This window comes from Uranotaenia lowii, chromosome 2, assembly GCF_029784155.1.
Source record: "Uranotaenia lowii strain MFRU-FL chromosome 2, ASM2978415v1, whole genome shotgun sequence".
Taxonomy (NCBI): Eukaryota; Metazoa; Arthropoda; class Insecta; order Diptera; family Culicidae; genus Uranotaenia; species Uranotaenia lowii.
The window spans coordinates 370851960-370869587 of NC_073692.1; the positions used below are offsets into that span (position 1 = coordinate 370851960).

Genomic DNA, 17628 nt, shown 5'->3' on the forward strand with positions numbered 1-17628 from the left:
AAAAACCACTATAATGTACTGATTGATTTTATATATATTGTAGATTCAACTATAGTGCTATGGGTCATTTAACTATAGTTATGATTGAATCAATCATACTTCTATGATGATTTGAAAAGTTAGAACAATATAGGTAGCCCTGAAGAGTTGATCTACTCATTTATAACGACTTTTCATAGAGGTCCAAAAACTGACAATGGTGAAATTCTCGAAGAAAGCTCCAAATCCTTATATCGGAACTTATTTCTTCAGAACTTGTTAGAATATCCACGTAAAACTTAAAAAAAATCAGCCGAACCTAAATGATCTCGTTCGAAAACTTTGATGATTTCTTTTTTTGTGATTTTCTTCATTTTCTTATGCTTTATCTTATTGGTGACTCTGAAGTTTCCCCAACAATACTCCGCCTATGTCCAATCATACTGATGATTGATTTTCGACCAACTATATTTATTAAATATTCAACTATATTTGTATGATTGGTTTTATTCATTCAACTATAAATATGATAGGTTCAACTACAATTGTATGATTGATTCAATCATAAATATAATAAATTCCACTATAACACACTGATGGATGTTGGGCACTCAACTATATATATTGTGGATGCAACTATAGTGCTATGGTTGATTTAACTGCTATGGTTATGATTGAATCAGTTGTACTTTTATGATTGATTTTATGCGTTCAACTATGTATATATAAACTGTTTTTTCGTGTTTTCCTGCATTCATTTTTATTTTGGATATTATATATTTTGTTTATTTGTTATAAGCTGAAAGCACACAAAAGATTATAGTAACGAAGAATTATATGATTTTATCACCAATCAGCACATCAGTGGTTTTGGCATTGTCCTGCCTGCCATTTTTGCTTTCCGATGAAACGCCATTCGGTGCCACCCAACTGAGATGTCCAACGATTCCTCCAGCGGCAGCGATTCCTTCGTTTGGAATTTAGTTGCTGCCGCATCCGGCTGGTATTGACCTAAAGGGAGGAAAATTTTTGTCACAAGTTTATTTCAACAAGCAAATGTATGCTATTCAATTATACCTTTGCTAAATAGCCTTTAGTAAATAAAGAAACGAAATGTCAAGATTGAAATTTTCAAGTTTCTGTCAGTGTCATTCCAATCGAGCAAACGACTTGTCAAACTTAAAATTTTGGAACTGCGGAAGCTTAAGTATGGTTATCATTTGAATGAAGAAATTTGCGCCAGTTCATTTTTTTTTATTGTTCGGGCACGGCCGATGGGGGGTTCGGATTTCGGGGTATTTCTTCCCGTCTCTCGTCGACGGCATCCACCAGTAGCAAGAACTCAAGTAAGTCGCCTATTCTTCCACAAAACAGCTGATCGCCCGCTCGGGGGGAAGATTTCGTTTGCACTTTCGGCGTTTGTTGTACGGAGTGCCACTGCGCAATTCGATTGCGCTTTCTTAGCCAACACTTAATTAGCCGATTTGGTTGTACCAACTGATTATTCCCGATTTCGGAGATAGTAAAAAGTCGCTTGATTGGACTTAAGTTGAATTGATTTATTGCGGAGAAGTGAAAACTCGTGCTTTTAATTCAACGTTCTGATCTATTCTACTTAATTCTAAAATGGCTTACTACACTATTATTTCAGACTCTCTCGAAGAAAGTATTAATGTTGCGAGAGAGTTATGCATATCCTAAGGTACTTGCACAGATAATGGTGTTTGCGAACAAATTTTTTAAAGGGTCAAGTGAACATAAAAAGGACACATTACAAACAAAAATCAATTTGAATCCCTGATCGGTTTAGTACCGATCAAATTCTGGAAGAGATTAAAACCGAAATCTGTAATCACGTTCGCAAGATGTATTGCAAGAATTGCGGAAAAATTTTGACGCTTTGGCTAACAATACACCAAAACCTACTCGTTCAGCGGAATTCCCCAATTTTCGAATGGGGCAACCTGCCTCAGTGAAACGAGGTAGAGAGGTTTAGGAAATTAAAGATTCAACGCCCCGTCGCCCAGCAAAACTCTTTCGCGGTACAGACCAGACTTGTAAACCATCGACATTTTCTCTGACAGTCGCACAGCCTGCTTTTATCAGTATCATTGTTCGTGCCATTAAACGAATGCGACCGAAAACTTGCCGAACAGTCGACTACCATCAAACGAAACGACATTCATTCTTCTTTGTGTGATTGTCGAACAAAATTTCGTGTCTTGGTACACGAGAGGGATAATTTGATGGTCAAACGACCATCATTCCCGACAGTTTACGACATCGCCTATCTCTTTCACGCAGCAGAACTTACAGACTCAATAAGCAAATGCAATCTTTTCTATTCACTCCCTCCTGTTGAAAAAAAAATTCGTCACTCTGCAGCGCCGGGTGATGTTTGGATGTGTTGGTCGAACAATGTGGAATGATTATCTCGATTATCTACGCAAGAGGGATGACAGTCAAACGACTAATCACAAAAAAGATCAAAATTTCGTTTTACATTTTTTTGCTCTCCGATCAAACGATTGCGCTCTCCACGATTGTCACGAACGATGTGTGGTGGTTGTCTCCGGAAAAATTCAAACGATGGTGACCAATTACAAGCCTGGTACAGACACGGCACGTTCTGCACCACCGCAAGATAACTCCGAGGATAATTGTTTCCACTTATAACTTTCAGGAATTTCTCCAGAAGTCACCGATGCAGAAGTGATGGAGCTTGCACAAGGCGCTTTGACCACTTCAGACTTAAAACTTGTTAAGCTCGTTCCTCGTGGTAGTGACACCAGTGGGTTTTCCTACATTTCTTACAAAGTCACTATGTGTTCGAATCTGAAGGTTAAAGCGATGAAACCGTCAACATGGCCCCTTGGACTTGTGTTTAGGGAGTTTAAGTATACCACTGCTCCTCGTAAGGGTTTTTGGAAGCCTCCATCGAGGACTTCCGACCCAGTTTCGATGAATCCCACCATGAGCAGGAACACGGATGCAACAACTCTCCCCCAATAGATTGTGCGATGACCTCTGCTGAGCAGCCCAATTTACAATCCGATTTCCTGCCAACTCAACTGAACAGCAAACCGCGCATTCACGCCAAACCACGCGAATTCCTGATTTACTATCAAAATGTACGCGGAATCCGCACAAAAACAAACCATCTTCTTCTCGCTCTACAACGGTGCGACTATGACATAGTTGTTTTGACCGAAACATGGCTTCACCCGAAAATCAACAATGCCGAATTTGCCTCCAACTATACTGTATTTAGATGTGACCGTAATCTTGAAACCAGCAGCCTGAGCCGTGGTGGAGGAGTCCTCATAGCCGTGAAACATGAAATTGTCTGCAAATCCGTCAACCTAGTCAACTGCAACAGACTGGAACAAGTCGTCGTCCGTATCGTACTTGGTCGTCAGGTGCTATTTGTGTGTGTTGTGTATCTGCGTCCCAATAGTGATCCTGTCCTCTACGATCTACAAGCCAAAGCCATTCAACAAATACTCGATAAAGCTTCAAGTGAGGATTCCATTCTGGTATTGGGTGACTACAATCTACCAATCCTCATATGGACCTTTGATGAAGATGTAGACGCTCTCATCCCGAACAACGCATCAACTGAATCCGAATGCGTTCTAGCTGAAAAAATTATCGGTTCTGGATTAATGCAATTGAACGACAACTGTAACGCTAATGGCAAACTACTTGATCTCGCTTTCGTCAGTGACATATGCCCACCATCAGACTTCCGATCCCGAACTTACTTCCGAACTTTTGACAGTTGTGTTTAAAAAATAACAGTGTATTATATGCAACGTTGCCACACATAAATTTGTATCCACCAGAGTATCTCTACATACTTTAAGCGGGCCACAGACTACACAACATTGGTACAAATGCGATGAAATTTTGTCGCTGTGAACACGATTTGCATCGTGTATGGCACTGCTTGTATGATCGCCCGAACGGTTTGAGTAAAATCGGTCGGGATCGAAATATTTTGTATAAACCACCCTCTGCCGGGGTGGAAATGTTTTTTTGTTGTTGCTGTTACTGTTTTCGCCAGCAATCGTTTGTGTTCGCGTGAAATATATACTCTTCCGGGCAAGAATGAGATACACAAACGATTCAAATGAATTTGTGGCAATGTTGATTTTATGTGAATTTGGCGCACGCTTAAATAAAATGACTCAATATGTTTTGGTCGGAAGTCAGCCATGATGCCAGTTCACCAAAGACGTTTATAAAGTTTTTATCTAAACGCACAATAAGAATTGACTCGCACCACACACCGTTCACGCTCGAAATTAATTAACCATTTATGGTTAAAGAATAACCATAATGGACCTTTTTCCGCGTTATGCCATTTTATGACTTCTCCATGAGAACCCATAAAATGACTTCTTCGGGAGAAGTTGTAATATGGTTATTTTTTAAACATGAGAAATAAAGGCGGAGAAGTTGAAAAACGGTTATTATTCAAACCATATTCGAAGTTTGGAGGACAAGCTAAAGATAACGGTTATTTTTCGTTTCAGTTGCATCTGAGATTAAAGATTCACGAATTTGAAGCATCCAGAGATTTTTTTAAATTTTTACCAGCATTCTAGAGGAAGATAATAGGCGTAAAAATGTTCTCAAATAATTGAAATGGCATTCTTGTGAAAGTTCCACATTTCTCCGATGATTAGCTGCACCACCTCCTCCTCTCCATCGATTCGGACCGCTTCGTCCCCGATTCCTAGAGAATCCTTCGACACCTGCGTTATGATCCCCCCTGGAGTAGGGCTGCTGCTGCTGCTGCTGCTTGCCTCGATGCAATCTGTTCATCTTGTTCTGATGGTGGCAATAATTGACTTATCAATTGTTAAAGCCACCACCGAATTGATTCAGATTCAGCTGCAGGCTTCCGTTGTACCACCCGGGACTCTGTTGCTGCAGCTGCTGTTGGTTTGGAGATTGAATTGATTGGTGAGGGTTTCGGAGTTCCGTTGTTGCGGGAAGATGCACCTTGATTGGAATCATTTCTGCTCTTCTTGTGCAACGTAGCCGTCGCAGTTAAAACAACGGATAGCACACAATTATACCGGTTTCACTACGGCCGGTGTTTTATGGGCAGCTCGGTCCGCTTCAACTTTCCGGATGTTTCGGAAAATGCCCGTACCAGATTCTCGAAGCCCAATTATCGAAGGAACCTTAATTTTAGTATCCTATTTGGGAAGAAACAATTTAAACAAGTTAATTTCGAGTACCTATAGGCAATTATTGAAAACTTACCTTCACCAGAGAATGTTTGCCGTATAATTTGTACTGCTAAATCAACTTTGTTTTAAAACACACCCGGCTGCAAAACAAATATTTTCAAGATGGCGATGAAGAAACACCATTGTTTTTAACCATTTTGTGATCAATGACCGGAACTACTAAGATGGTTAAAAAAAATTCTTGAAAAATTGTTGAAAATTAACCATATTGGCGGTTTTGAAGCGAAAACCATAAAATGGTTATTTAAGAACCATAAATGGTTAAAACAAAATATGCGTGTTTATTTTAAAATTTGACAATGGCTATGCATTCAGCTCATCGGAATGTGTTGAATTACAACAATATGACTTCCGTCATTGTGATTTCGATGCCTTAACCACTGCTCTAGAAACAATAGACTGGACGACACTGCAAGCTTGTTCGAATATCGACGATTCTATTTCCTTTTTCTACGACAGTATATATGCTACCTTGGACGTTATGGTTGCCAGAAGAACGTTAAAACCGAACTCAACGAACAGGAAGCCGTGGTGGAATGCGAATCTTAGACTTCTACGTAACCGCCTACGAAAAGCACGTAAACGTTTCTTCCATACGAAATCTAACGTGCACAAATCCATCCTTTTGGACGTGGAAAAGGAATACGAGCGTGTCCAGGAATTCCATTTTTGTGAGTATATACCTAAGTCGCACACAAAACGAATTGAAATCAAATCCCGCCGCTTTTTGGTCGTTTGTTCGAGGCCGAAAAAATTCTAGTAGGATATCAGCTGATGTCGCTTACTCTGGCAGAACTGCGGAATCATTTGAGGATTGTGCTAATCTGTTCGCCGACTTTTTTCAATCAGTCTTCCAAAATGAAAACGAGTTACCCTCGGATCTACCCTCTGCATTTTCACCGTCATATAACGTAAATATTCCCAGTCTTAGACTATCTGTCACTGAAGTCTATGATGCATTGATCGCAGTGAACGCTTCAAAAGGACCTGGACCTGACAATCTGCCCCCGTTGTTTGTAAAAAACTGCGCAGCCGCCATAGCGATTCCTCTTACAAAAAATTTTAACTTGTCTCTGTTCTTCTGGAATGTTTCCACAAGTGTGGAAAACGGCGTCGATTACGCCGGTTTATAAGAACGGAAGCACTCATAGTGTCGAAAATTATCGTCCTATTTCTATTCTTAACTGTTTGGCGAAAGTGTTCGAGACCTTAGTATACGATGCTGTTTACCTGTCCGTAAAACAATTAATTAGTGACGCCCAGCACGGTTTCATGAAAAAAAAAAATCAACTACCTTGAACCTGATGACATTTACTACTTGATGCCAAAAATCGAGAAACGTCAGCAGGTAGATGTTGTATACATTGATTTCTCTAAAGCCTTTGATCGAGTGCCTCACAGATTACTAATAGAGAATCTCCGACGCTTGGGACTACCTGAATGGATTACAACTTGGTTTGCGTCGTACTCGAACTCCCGCACAGCATATATCAGAGTGAACTCCTACTGCTCTTCGAATTTTGAAATACCGTCTGGTGTACCACAAGGCAGTCATCTTTTCGTGAACGATTTGTGCGATCGAATGACTTCATATAAACTATTCTACGCAGATGATTTGAAACTTTTTCAGTCAATTACGTCACCGCTAGACTATATTTTACTACAGAATGATCTGAACGCTGTTACGAGATGGTGCATGACAAACGGTATGCTGGTGAATGTTGAAAAATGTAAAATAGTGAGTTTTTCAAGATCCACACGCACATTACTACCATAACTGCAAAGGCTTATGCAATGCTTGGTTTCCTTCGTCGAAATACAATTCATTTCAACGATGTATACACCCACAAAACGCTTTATTGCTCTATCGTCAGAAGCATTCTTGAGTACGCAGCTCCTTCGCTTCGCTCTTCGGAAACTTGGAATGGAATCCTGAAACCGCTACTCTATACGAACATCGCTGCAACCTAATACATTTAGATACGCTTGCCCTGAGAAGAAAATTTTTACAGTGTTTGTTCACATACGACATATTGAGCGGGAACATCGACAATAGCGAACTCCTACAAAATGTTAGTTTGTCCGTCCCTACACGGTCACTCCGGCATCGACAGCTCCTCTGGATTCCCGGTCATCGAACTACTTATGGTTTCTACAACCTGCTAGCATCATCGATTTTGGAATCTCAAAACAGGTGTACAAAAATAGATTAAGGCAACTATCATTATAATAAGTCTGTGCGAAACATTTGTTCTCGAAGACAATATATAAATAAATAAATAAAAAGTAATTCCAAAAAAACAGTCACAAGAAGTTTTATTAATGGCAATCCTGGGGCAACACGACAGCATGGTTGCTGATTGTATTATTTTGAAAAAGATCAGATGGTGCCTCTTTGTTTACTATAGTCTCTTTAGTAAACACCAGCTGCCTGCTGCTGACTCATTGACAACATTTCTATAAACACATGTAGTGTTTGGATGTGTATGTGTTTTATTCAAGTATCACACAATCAGTTATAAAAATATAGTTGAATTTACTATATTAATAGTTCAATACCTAGAATCAATCATACAATTTCAGTTGAATCTATCATATTGACAATTGACTACACCACAACAATTTATAGTTAACTATTAGAGGTTAACCACAAATGTATAGTTGAATATATTATATTTAATGTTCGATGGCTAAAATCAATCATACAATTGCAGTTGAATTTATCATATTTACAGTTGAATCAATTATACCATTAAAGTTGGTTCTATTATATTCATAGTTGATTGCGTTACATAAATCAGCAGCTTGTAGTTGAATTAAATATATTTATAGTTGAATGCCTAAAATCCATCATACAATTGTAGTTGAATTCATTATGTTTACAGTTGAATAAATTATACCATTACAATTGAATCAATCATATTTATAGTTAAACGGGAGAGGTCAACCAGGAATGTATAGTTGAATCTATTATATTTATAGTTGAATGCCTAAAATTAATCATAAAATTGTAGTTGAATCCATCATACCATTACATAGTTGATTGTGTAATGTCAATCAGCAGTTTGTACTTGAATCAAATATATTTATAGTTGAACGGCTAAAATCAATCATACAATTAAAGTTGAATTTATCATATTTTCAGTTGAATCCACTATATTCATAGTTGATTGCCCAAGACCAATCCTACGTTTGTAGTTGAGTCTACTATATTTATAGTTGAATGCGAAAAAATCAACTACGCTTTGATGATTGGTATAACAAGCTAATTGCGCCAAGTTGTACACAAAACGAAACATTTTGTTATTTGTGTAGTTTTAATAATTTATATTTTTTTTCTTTTTTTGTCGTTATTTGTAATATTTTCACTTTCGTGTTTATTGTAATTTTTATTTTTTCTTTAGTTTTACCATTTGACTGACTTTTTGGTTTCAAAACAACGTCGTTTACATGATTTTTTTAAACTTATGTACAGTTGAAAATTCAAAAGTAATGACACAATCAGAAAGTTGAGAACTCATGCCATGAGTCATATGCTAAGCATTTTTGATCATTTTTTACGAAGAGCTGAACCGTTGAAATAAATTGGCGAAGTCGAGGTAAGTCTTCAAAAAAAAAAAGTTCCCGCTACATTTTGATATAACACTTAAAATTCTTCGATTTTAAGGAACATTTAGTTTAACAAACTAAAACTAAACACTTGAAGTAATTAAACAAGACTTTGCTTGTGAAAGTTGGTTCAATGGTTGCAAATCTACAGCTGTTTGATACCGACAATCCTGGACCTTGGTGATTTTATTTTCGGGGATGGACCTTGGTGATCTAAGTGTTAACAATTTATATACTTTTTTTGGTAAAACTGTGAAATATTATTAAGATATTTTCATTGAAGGTTTTCACTCAATATTCAACTTTTAGAGTAATTTTGACATTTTAGAAAAACGTGTGATTTTATGTTTCATGTTTATTTTTCTATCTTCAGTGAAATATGGGAGTTTTAAGAAAGCATTAAACCAAAATGTTCTTAGTTAAAATCTCAGTCAACATTTGAAGTCTCGTCTGACAAAAGATTCGAATTCTAGACCCCAAATTTATCCAAAACTATTTTATAAAACAGAGATACAAAAAAATCAGTTTAAAGTTTTTTAAGCAGGAAGTTACTGATTTCAGAGTTGTTCAAAAATTTGATCTGCAATTATTTTCAATCCTACAATAGTATGTTTAGGGTTACCAGAAATTTATATTAATCAGATTTAAACCTTAATGAGATTGAATTGTCTTTTCCTCCTAAATGTATAGCAAAAGCTTTCAGAATTTGTTCGGTAAAAATATTCAGTTTCCAGAAAAAATAACAAACAATTTTTGTTTTCTTGAAAAAAAGGACAATTCACTTTGCAATCATCCGTCATTTCGCCACTCGATAAGGTGATTGTTTTGAACTGTCTTCGTCGTCGTTTTTTTTTCGTACCGCCAAAGTACCAGCGTTACACATTTTAGTCTCTTATCTAATGTTATCAATTTTACCTTCCTCTCTCGCCTTGTCCAATTTTTCCTGCACCTTTTTCCCCAATTTCCTGCACTTTTTCCGCTCTCCTTCTCTATTATCTCATTACAGATTGCATGATGAGGGCACCACCTCTCTGGGCTAACCAACTGTGAATGATTGTTTTTGGTGTGCGATTCGAAAAATAATTCGATCAGCTGCTAGGGCTTAATCGAAACCACCAAACCACAAAAAGAGCGGCTATTCGCGACACTAATCAATTAACTAGCACTGGCAGGCAACCCGGTTGCCAACTTCGACAAATGCAGATCAGCATCAGCATCAGAGGCAACAGTCCGTAGAGTGTCAATCAAACATGTTAACTTTTCGGACGGCATCAACAAAACATAGATACATAAGTCCAAAAGTTACGAAAGCTGTGTAACGAAACACGATTCAACAAAGTCGCGCAACGGTGCCAATTAATCTCGTTTAGCTTACAAAGTTGGGCGAGCAAAATCAAAGATAGTTTAAGGAAAGGAAAAAGTTTGAAACAAATCAACGAAACTCCGCCGCTGGCAGGTTGTCCCAAAATCAAAGTGCTATTTTGTTAAGTGTATTTTTGATAGAACAATAGTTGCCATCTAATTCGATTGTAAATAACAAACACTAGTTGATCTAGAGAAAAAAAAAACTAAACTTCGTTATAAGTGAATTTTCCGTTAGTGAAAGCTTTTAATTCCGAAATCAAAGTATTAGACCACTGTTTTAGTATTTTAATAACGCATTTGCTTTGCCAAGATGTCGCTGACTGATAAAGAATATTACAATCTGGTAAGTCGAAAAAAAAACAGCAAAGGGGATTCATGTCATCGAGTTTTGAAAAAAAATCTTCATACCTAACTCTAATAAGAAAAACTACTGGGATGAAAACTGAACTGAAATTTTGAAAAAAATCAAATAAATCAAAGAACATAATTGAATCATTATGAACTAATTTTATGTTTTTAAATATTTCATCATTTGCTTTCTTGTATTCTCTCTTCCAAGCAAATTTTTATTATTCTTTCCTCTCTTATCTCCTTTTTGGCTGGTTGATTTTTTTTTAAATCCTTGATCTGATCGTTCACAATTTTTTACTAAATTTGTTTTTTTTAATGGATTTTTTAAAGATTATTTTGTGTTTGAGTCCAAATCTGAGCTCAAGTCCAAGTCCGAGCTCGAGTCCTAGTTTAAGATCAAACTTAAGTCCAAGTCTTAATTCATGGTGAAGTCCAAATCAAAGTTTAAGTTCAGGTCCAAAAAACTATCCATTTTTTAGTCCAAACCCAAATCGATGTTCAAGTTTAAATCCTAACTTTAGCCAATGCCTAAGTTTAGAGATCGCAGCAAGCCCTGATCGAAAACGAAAGTGTTTTTTTTTTCGTCGACGAGATTTTCTCAATTGTTTTTTTTTCGTGAAAATTCAATGATATTTATCTGTTTCGACGCTTCTTTTTCGAGATACGTGTTAGGATAGAAGTGACCATTGCAATGGTCGCAATGCATTGTGATAAACAAAACATCTGCAAGAGAAAAGAATCATTCAAATCCCTGTCGTCTGCAAATTGGATTACCTGTTTGAATAAGCGTCAAACTTTGGAAGTTTTGCCCTATATAATCATATGAAACGTTTGGCAGGGAATTCCACGCTTTATTCTTCTCTTGTTCCTTTTTTCTTCAGCATTTTTCATTACATTGTTAACCTGGTCGTAGTAGTATCTGCAATGCATATTCTATGTACCAAATACTATGTTGAAAAGAAAAATGATGAACGCATTTTTTTTTATTTTCCAGGATGTATACTAGTTTTGGCCATGTTGGTGTTAGAAGAAGAAAAAGAAGAACTCTAGTCCAGGCCTAAGTTTATCTCCAAGTTCGAGTGCACGTCCAAGTCCAAACCAAAAATTCAATCCAAGTCGAGTCCCAGTTCAAGTTCTTGTCCAAATCCAAATCCTAGTCAAAGTTCGAGGTTGCCCAATTTACAATTATATACTTGATCGAAGTTTGTTTTTTTTTCAGATTAAGTTTCAATTTCAGGTTCAAATTCAGTATCAGATGTCAGTCCAAATCTTTGCCAAGGAAGGTTCCACGAACAAAAGTCGTTCAGTCCTAAAGCCTAAAAGTTCGCACCAAGATCCAATTTCGAGTTTCTAAAACCCAAAGCTCAAAACTTCAAAGTCCAAATCCTTGTACAGGTTGTAGGTATAGGTTAGAGTTCTAATCCTGATTCAAGTTTTTGGTTTAGATAAAGGTTCAGGTCCAGTGTAAAACTCAGTTTTAGGTTCCATTCCGGCACAAGATGCATATTCAAATGACTTGAAGTACTCGGAACTACACTCAAGTCTCAGAACTAGGTCGAGGTCCATGTCCAAGTTTCACAAAGTTTAAGCCTCAGTGCTGATCTTCAACTTTCAAATTGTGTTCCAGGTTTTTTCAGGCCTAGTTTAATCTGCGCAACGTCCAGAATCGTTAATTCCTAACGTCTTAGGGTTGAGGACCGAACCAAGTTCAAGTGCCTAAAACCCGACGGCCCAATATTCTTGAATACCAAATCTAAATCTTTCACCGGGTCTATGTTTAAGTCTAGATATAAGTTCTGATCAAGTCCCAGAACTTTTTATGTCAACGTTTAGTTAAGGATCTATGATGCTCGATTTCAAATTTTAGCCCCAGTGAAGATCTCCAGCATAGCCTACGATCTGCTTCAGGTCCATTTCCTGGTCAAAAACAAGGTCTAGTCCAGTGTGAATTTTATGATTAAGTCCAGATCTGGAGTCAGAACTAATGCTTGATGTAGGCCCAGGTACTAGAGGAATTTGAAATCCTTTATAAGGTTAAAGTATTGTTCGTCCAAGTCCTACTCCAGGTTCATTACCGGGCCCAACTCATGTCCTAGTTTGGTTCCAGGTCCAGGGTCTAAATAGGTCAGGGTTCACATATTGATTCGAGTTGTTTCCGAAAGTCTTCAGGTTCTAAATTCTAAAACGCCAAGCCCACGTTCCAATCCAACTATCTTAACCTTTTAATGCATAGTGTTGTTTTAAAACAACACTAATCAAAATCCAAATATCTCGAAAACGCGTGGAAATTTTTGAGTGATGTATTCACAAAAAATATTCTAGAGATTAAAAGAAATCAGTCCATGGTATTTTTGTTGCGATATTCTAATGTATGTGTGAGATATCGAACAAAGTATGCGGAAAAATTGCAAAAATCAAATTTATTTATTTTTTTGAAAAAAGTAGTTTTTGGAAAATCGTTGTTATTTCTTCAGATTTGCAAATTCTAACCAATTTTTTAATCTCAATCAATCAGAAACACCTTCCTGCACTGAATTATCAAGGTTTGGAAGAAATTGGCAAAATCGTATTGTAATTAATTAAGAATTTCAAAAGTTATTTTTCAACTTTGATTGGCCATAACTTTTATAATACTCATAATAACGACTTCAAACCTGTTGTGACGTGTTATTTGAATTAAAATGTTATTATTTCAATGAACCAATAGCTGATATTCACATTTAAAAAAAGTCATGCATTATTAGGTTAAACCCTAACATTTCAACTCCAATCTTCTGTCCTTGTTCAGGGTTGTTTTTCAAGTCTTGGTTAGTGTTCAAATCCTGATTAAGGTTTATCTTCAAATGAATAAGGTTATGAAGTCTATAAAATCCATGGTGCAAATCGACTTTGTATGGTTTTGATTCCAGATTTAGACCCAGATCCAGGTCTTAAGTTTGGTTTAGGTTTAGATTCAGGTCCAGATTCAATTCCAAGTACAGATTTTCACTGACTCTAGATCCTAGATCAGAATTTTTAACATAGACCAAGATCATAGAAAGGAATAAAACACTAAGTACAAGTCCAAATCATAGTTCAATCCATGTCAAGTTCAAATCAAGACCAAGTTCAAATCAAAGGCCAAGTCCAGGTTGGAGTACTTGAAATTGAGTACTAGTCCAACATAGACTTCAAATTGGACTATAATTTTGGATCTTGGTTCTTGGATCCTGGAACTTGGAACTTGGATCTTGGATCTTGTGGCTTGGATCTTGAATCTTGGAGTTGAACTTTGACTTGGATCTTTGATCCCTTCGATCTTGAACTTGAACCTGAACTTGGACTTGGAAGTGGAATTGGAATTGGACTTGGACTTAGACTTGAACTTGAATTTGAACTTGGACTTGGACTTGGACTTGAACTTGGACTTGGACTTGGACTTGCACTTGGGCTTGGGTTTGGACTTGGACTTGGACTTAGAAGTTGAATCTTGGACTTGGACTTGGACTTGGACTTGGACCTGAACCTGGACCTGGACTTGGACCTGGTCATAGACTTGGATTTCAACATGAACTTTGACTTGAACTTGGATCTATTTTTTTCAGGGATTTTCATTCTATTGGATGATTTATCCCATCAAAAACTTGGATCTTGGATTTTGGACTTGGACTTGGTCTTGGATCTTTGATCCCTTCGATCTTGAACTTGAACCTAAACTTGGACTTGGACTTGGAAGTGGAAGTGGAAGTGGAATTGGAATTGGACTTGGACTTGGACTTGGACCTGGACCTGGACCTGGACCTGGACCTGGACCTGGACCTGGACCTGGACCTGGACCTGGACCTGGACTTGGACTTGGACATGGACTTGAACTTGAACATAAACTTCGACTTGAACTTGGATCTTTTTTTTCAGGGATTTTCATCCTATTGGATGATTCGTCCCATCAAAAACTTGGATCGTGGATTTCGGACTTGAACTGTACTTGGACTTGGATTTGGATCTTTGATCCCTTCGATCTTGAACTTTACCCCAAACTTGGACTTGGAATTGGACTTGGACTTGGAATTGGACTTGGACTTGGAATTGGACTTGGACTTGGACTTGGACTTGGACTTGGACTTGGACTTGGACTTGGACTTGGACTTGGACTTGGACTTGGACTTGGACTTGGACTTGGACTTGGACTTGGACTTGGACTTGGACTTGGACTTGGACTTGGACTTGGACTTGGACTTGGACTTGGACTTGGACTTGGACTTGGACTTGGACTTGGACTTGGACTTGGACTTGGACTTGGACTTGGACTTGGACTTGGACTTGGACTTGGACTTGGACTTGGACTTGGACTTGGACTTGGACTTGGACTTGGACTTGGACTTGGACTTGGACTTGGACTTGGACTTGGACTTGGACTTGGACTTGGACTTGGACTTGGACTTGGACTTGGACTTGGACTTGGACTTGGACTTGGACTTGGACTTGGACTTGGACTTGAACTTTGACTTTGACTTGGACTTGGGTTGGGATTTGGGTTGGGATTTGGACTTGGACTTGGGTTGGGATTTGGATTTGAATTTGGATTTGGATTTGGACTTGGACTTGGACATCAATTTGGATCTTCGATCTCTTCGATCCTGAGCTTGGACATGGACTTCAACTTGGATCTTCGATCCTTTCGATCTAAAACTTTCACATGAACATGGACTTGGACTTGAACTAGAAAGTTGGATCTTGGATCTTGGACTTGGATCTTGGACTTGGATCTTGGACTTGAACTTGGAATTGGATTTGGACTTGGACTTGGATCTTGGACTTGGACATGGAATTCAACTTGGGTCTTCGATCTCTTCAATCTTGGACTTGGAGTTGAACTTGGACTTGGATCTGGACTATGACTTGGAGTTGGACTTGGATCTAGAATTGAACTTGAAAGTGGACTAAGCTCTTGGACTTGGACTTGAATTTGAACTTGGACTTGGACTTGGACTTTCACTTGGACTTAGGTTGGGATTTGGACTTGGACTTGGGTTGGGATTTGGACTTGGACTTGGACTCGGACTCGGACTCGGACTTGGACTTGGGCTTAGGCTTGGACTTGGACTTGGACTTGGACTTCAACTTGAATCTTCGATCTCTTCGATCTTGAACATGAACCTGAACATGAACTTGGACTTGGATTTGGACTTCAACTTGAATCTTCGATCCCGTTGATCTTGAACATGAACCTGAACATGAACTTGGACTTGGACTTAATCTTGGACTTGGACTTGGACCGAGTAACAGTCAAAATCCAAGTTCAAGTCAAAGTCCGAGTTTAAGTCTGAGTCCATGTTTGAGTTCAAGTTCAAATCTGAGTTCAATCCATGTCAAGTTCAAATCAAAACCAAGTTCAAATCAAAGGCCAAGTCCAGGTTGGAATACTTGAAACTGAGTACTAGTCTAACATAGACTTCAACTTGGACTTTAATTTTGGATCTTGGCTCTTGGATCCTGGAACTTGGAACTTAAATCTTGGATCTGGCGGGTTGAATCTTGAATCTTGGACTTAGCTCTTGGACTTGGACTTGGACTTCAAATTGAATCTTCGATCCCATCGATCTTGAACATGAACCTGAACATGAACTTGGACTTGGACTTGGACTTCAACTTGAATCTTCGGTCCCGTCGATCTTGAACATGAACCTGGACATGAACCTCTGGACCTGTACTTAGACATGGACTTGAACTTGGACTTCAACTTGGATCTTCGATCCCTTCGATCTTGAACATGAACCTGAACATGAACTTGAACTTGGACTTAAACTTGAACTTGGACTTGGACTTGGACTTCAACTTGGATCTTCGATCCCTTCGATCTTGAACATGAACCTGAACATGAACTTGGACTTCAACTTGAACCTTCGATCCCGTCGATCTTGAACATGAACCTGGACTTGGACTTGGACTTGGATTTACACTTGGAGTTGAACGTGGAGTTCAACTTGGACTTGGCCTTGGACTTGGACTTGGACTTGGACATCAGCTTGGACTTGGACTTGGATTTGGACTTGGACTTGGACTTGGACTTCTAATTGGACTTGGATTTGAATTCAGATCTTCGATCTGGGACTTGGACTTGGATTTCAACTTCAGTCTTCATTCTCTTCGATCTTGAACTTGTACCTGAACTTGGACTTGGACTTAAACATCAATTTGGATCTTCGATCCTGGACTTAGACCTCAACTCGGATCTTCGATCCTTCCGATCTTGATCTTGAACCTGAACCTGAACCTGAACTTGGACTTGGACTTGAAAGTTGGATCCTGAATCTTGGACTTGGATTTGGACTTGTACTTGGACTTGGACTTGGACTGGATTGCGTATTCTCACCCTATATTTATGTGTTCATCCTTGTATATTAAATCCCTCACATTTTTTAAAACTTAAATGAAAAAAATAATGGAAAGATACTGAATAGAAACTTAAACCCATTAAAAACCCTTTATAAAACCATCAAAAAATAAAAAATTGTCCTAATGATTTTGTTGCAAACGTCCTACTAACAACTTGCACCAGCACCAACTATTTATTCTTAAAATCATTGATTATTCCCAAAAAATGAACCATTCTTCCTTTCTTCAAATCCAAAAAATTCAGACCATGAGCATCTCCAAGGCGCTCAGCAGCGTGGAGATGCCGATCAAGGTCAAGCACGTGCGGGCCACCATCATCGGCACGTTCCACAGCAAGGGCGGGCACGCGTTCTGGGCCATCGCGATCCGGCAACCGATACAGGACAACCGGATAGTGGCCTGGAAGTTCTGCCATCTGCTGCACAAGATCCTGCGGGAGGGTCACCCGCACTGCTGCCAGCACTCGATGCGGCACCGGGGAATGCTGCTGGAGGCCGGGAAGCTGTGGGGCCATCTGAACGATGGCTACGGGATCTGCATCAAGCACTACACCAAGCTGCTGGTGACCAAGCTGGAGTTCCACGACCGGAATCCCCGGATACCGGGTAGTTTGGCGCTGAAGCCCGGGGAGCTGGACCAAATCGGGGGCGGTGATATAAACTTCTAGTAAGTTTGAGGAGGTTAA

At 38.6% G+C, this 17628-nt stretch overlaps 1 protein-coding gene across 12 annotated transcripts in view; it reads left to right on the top strand.

Moving 5' to 3' along the window:
- Positions 1-17628, top strand: part of LOC129750070 (huntingtin-interacting protein 1) — an 85125-nt gene that overhangs the window by 42915 nt on the left and 24582 nt on the right. For 8 of the 12 annotated variants that reach the window (XM_055745269.1, XM_055745270.1, XM_055745276.1 and 5 more), the window contains exon 2: positions 17188-17609. In XM_055745269.1, the coding sequence (XP_055601244.1) occupies positions 17188-17609 (422 nt within the window). Of the gene's footprint in view, positions 1-9858; positions 10561-17187; positions 17610-17628 lie in introns of all 12 variants that reach the window. The other 4 variants (XM_055745272.1, XM_055745275.1, XM_055745273.1 and 1 more) reach the window with 1 other exon arrangement.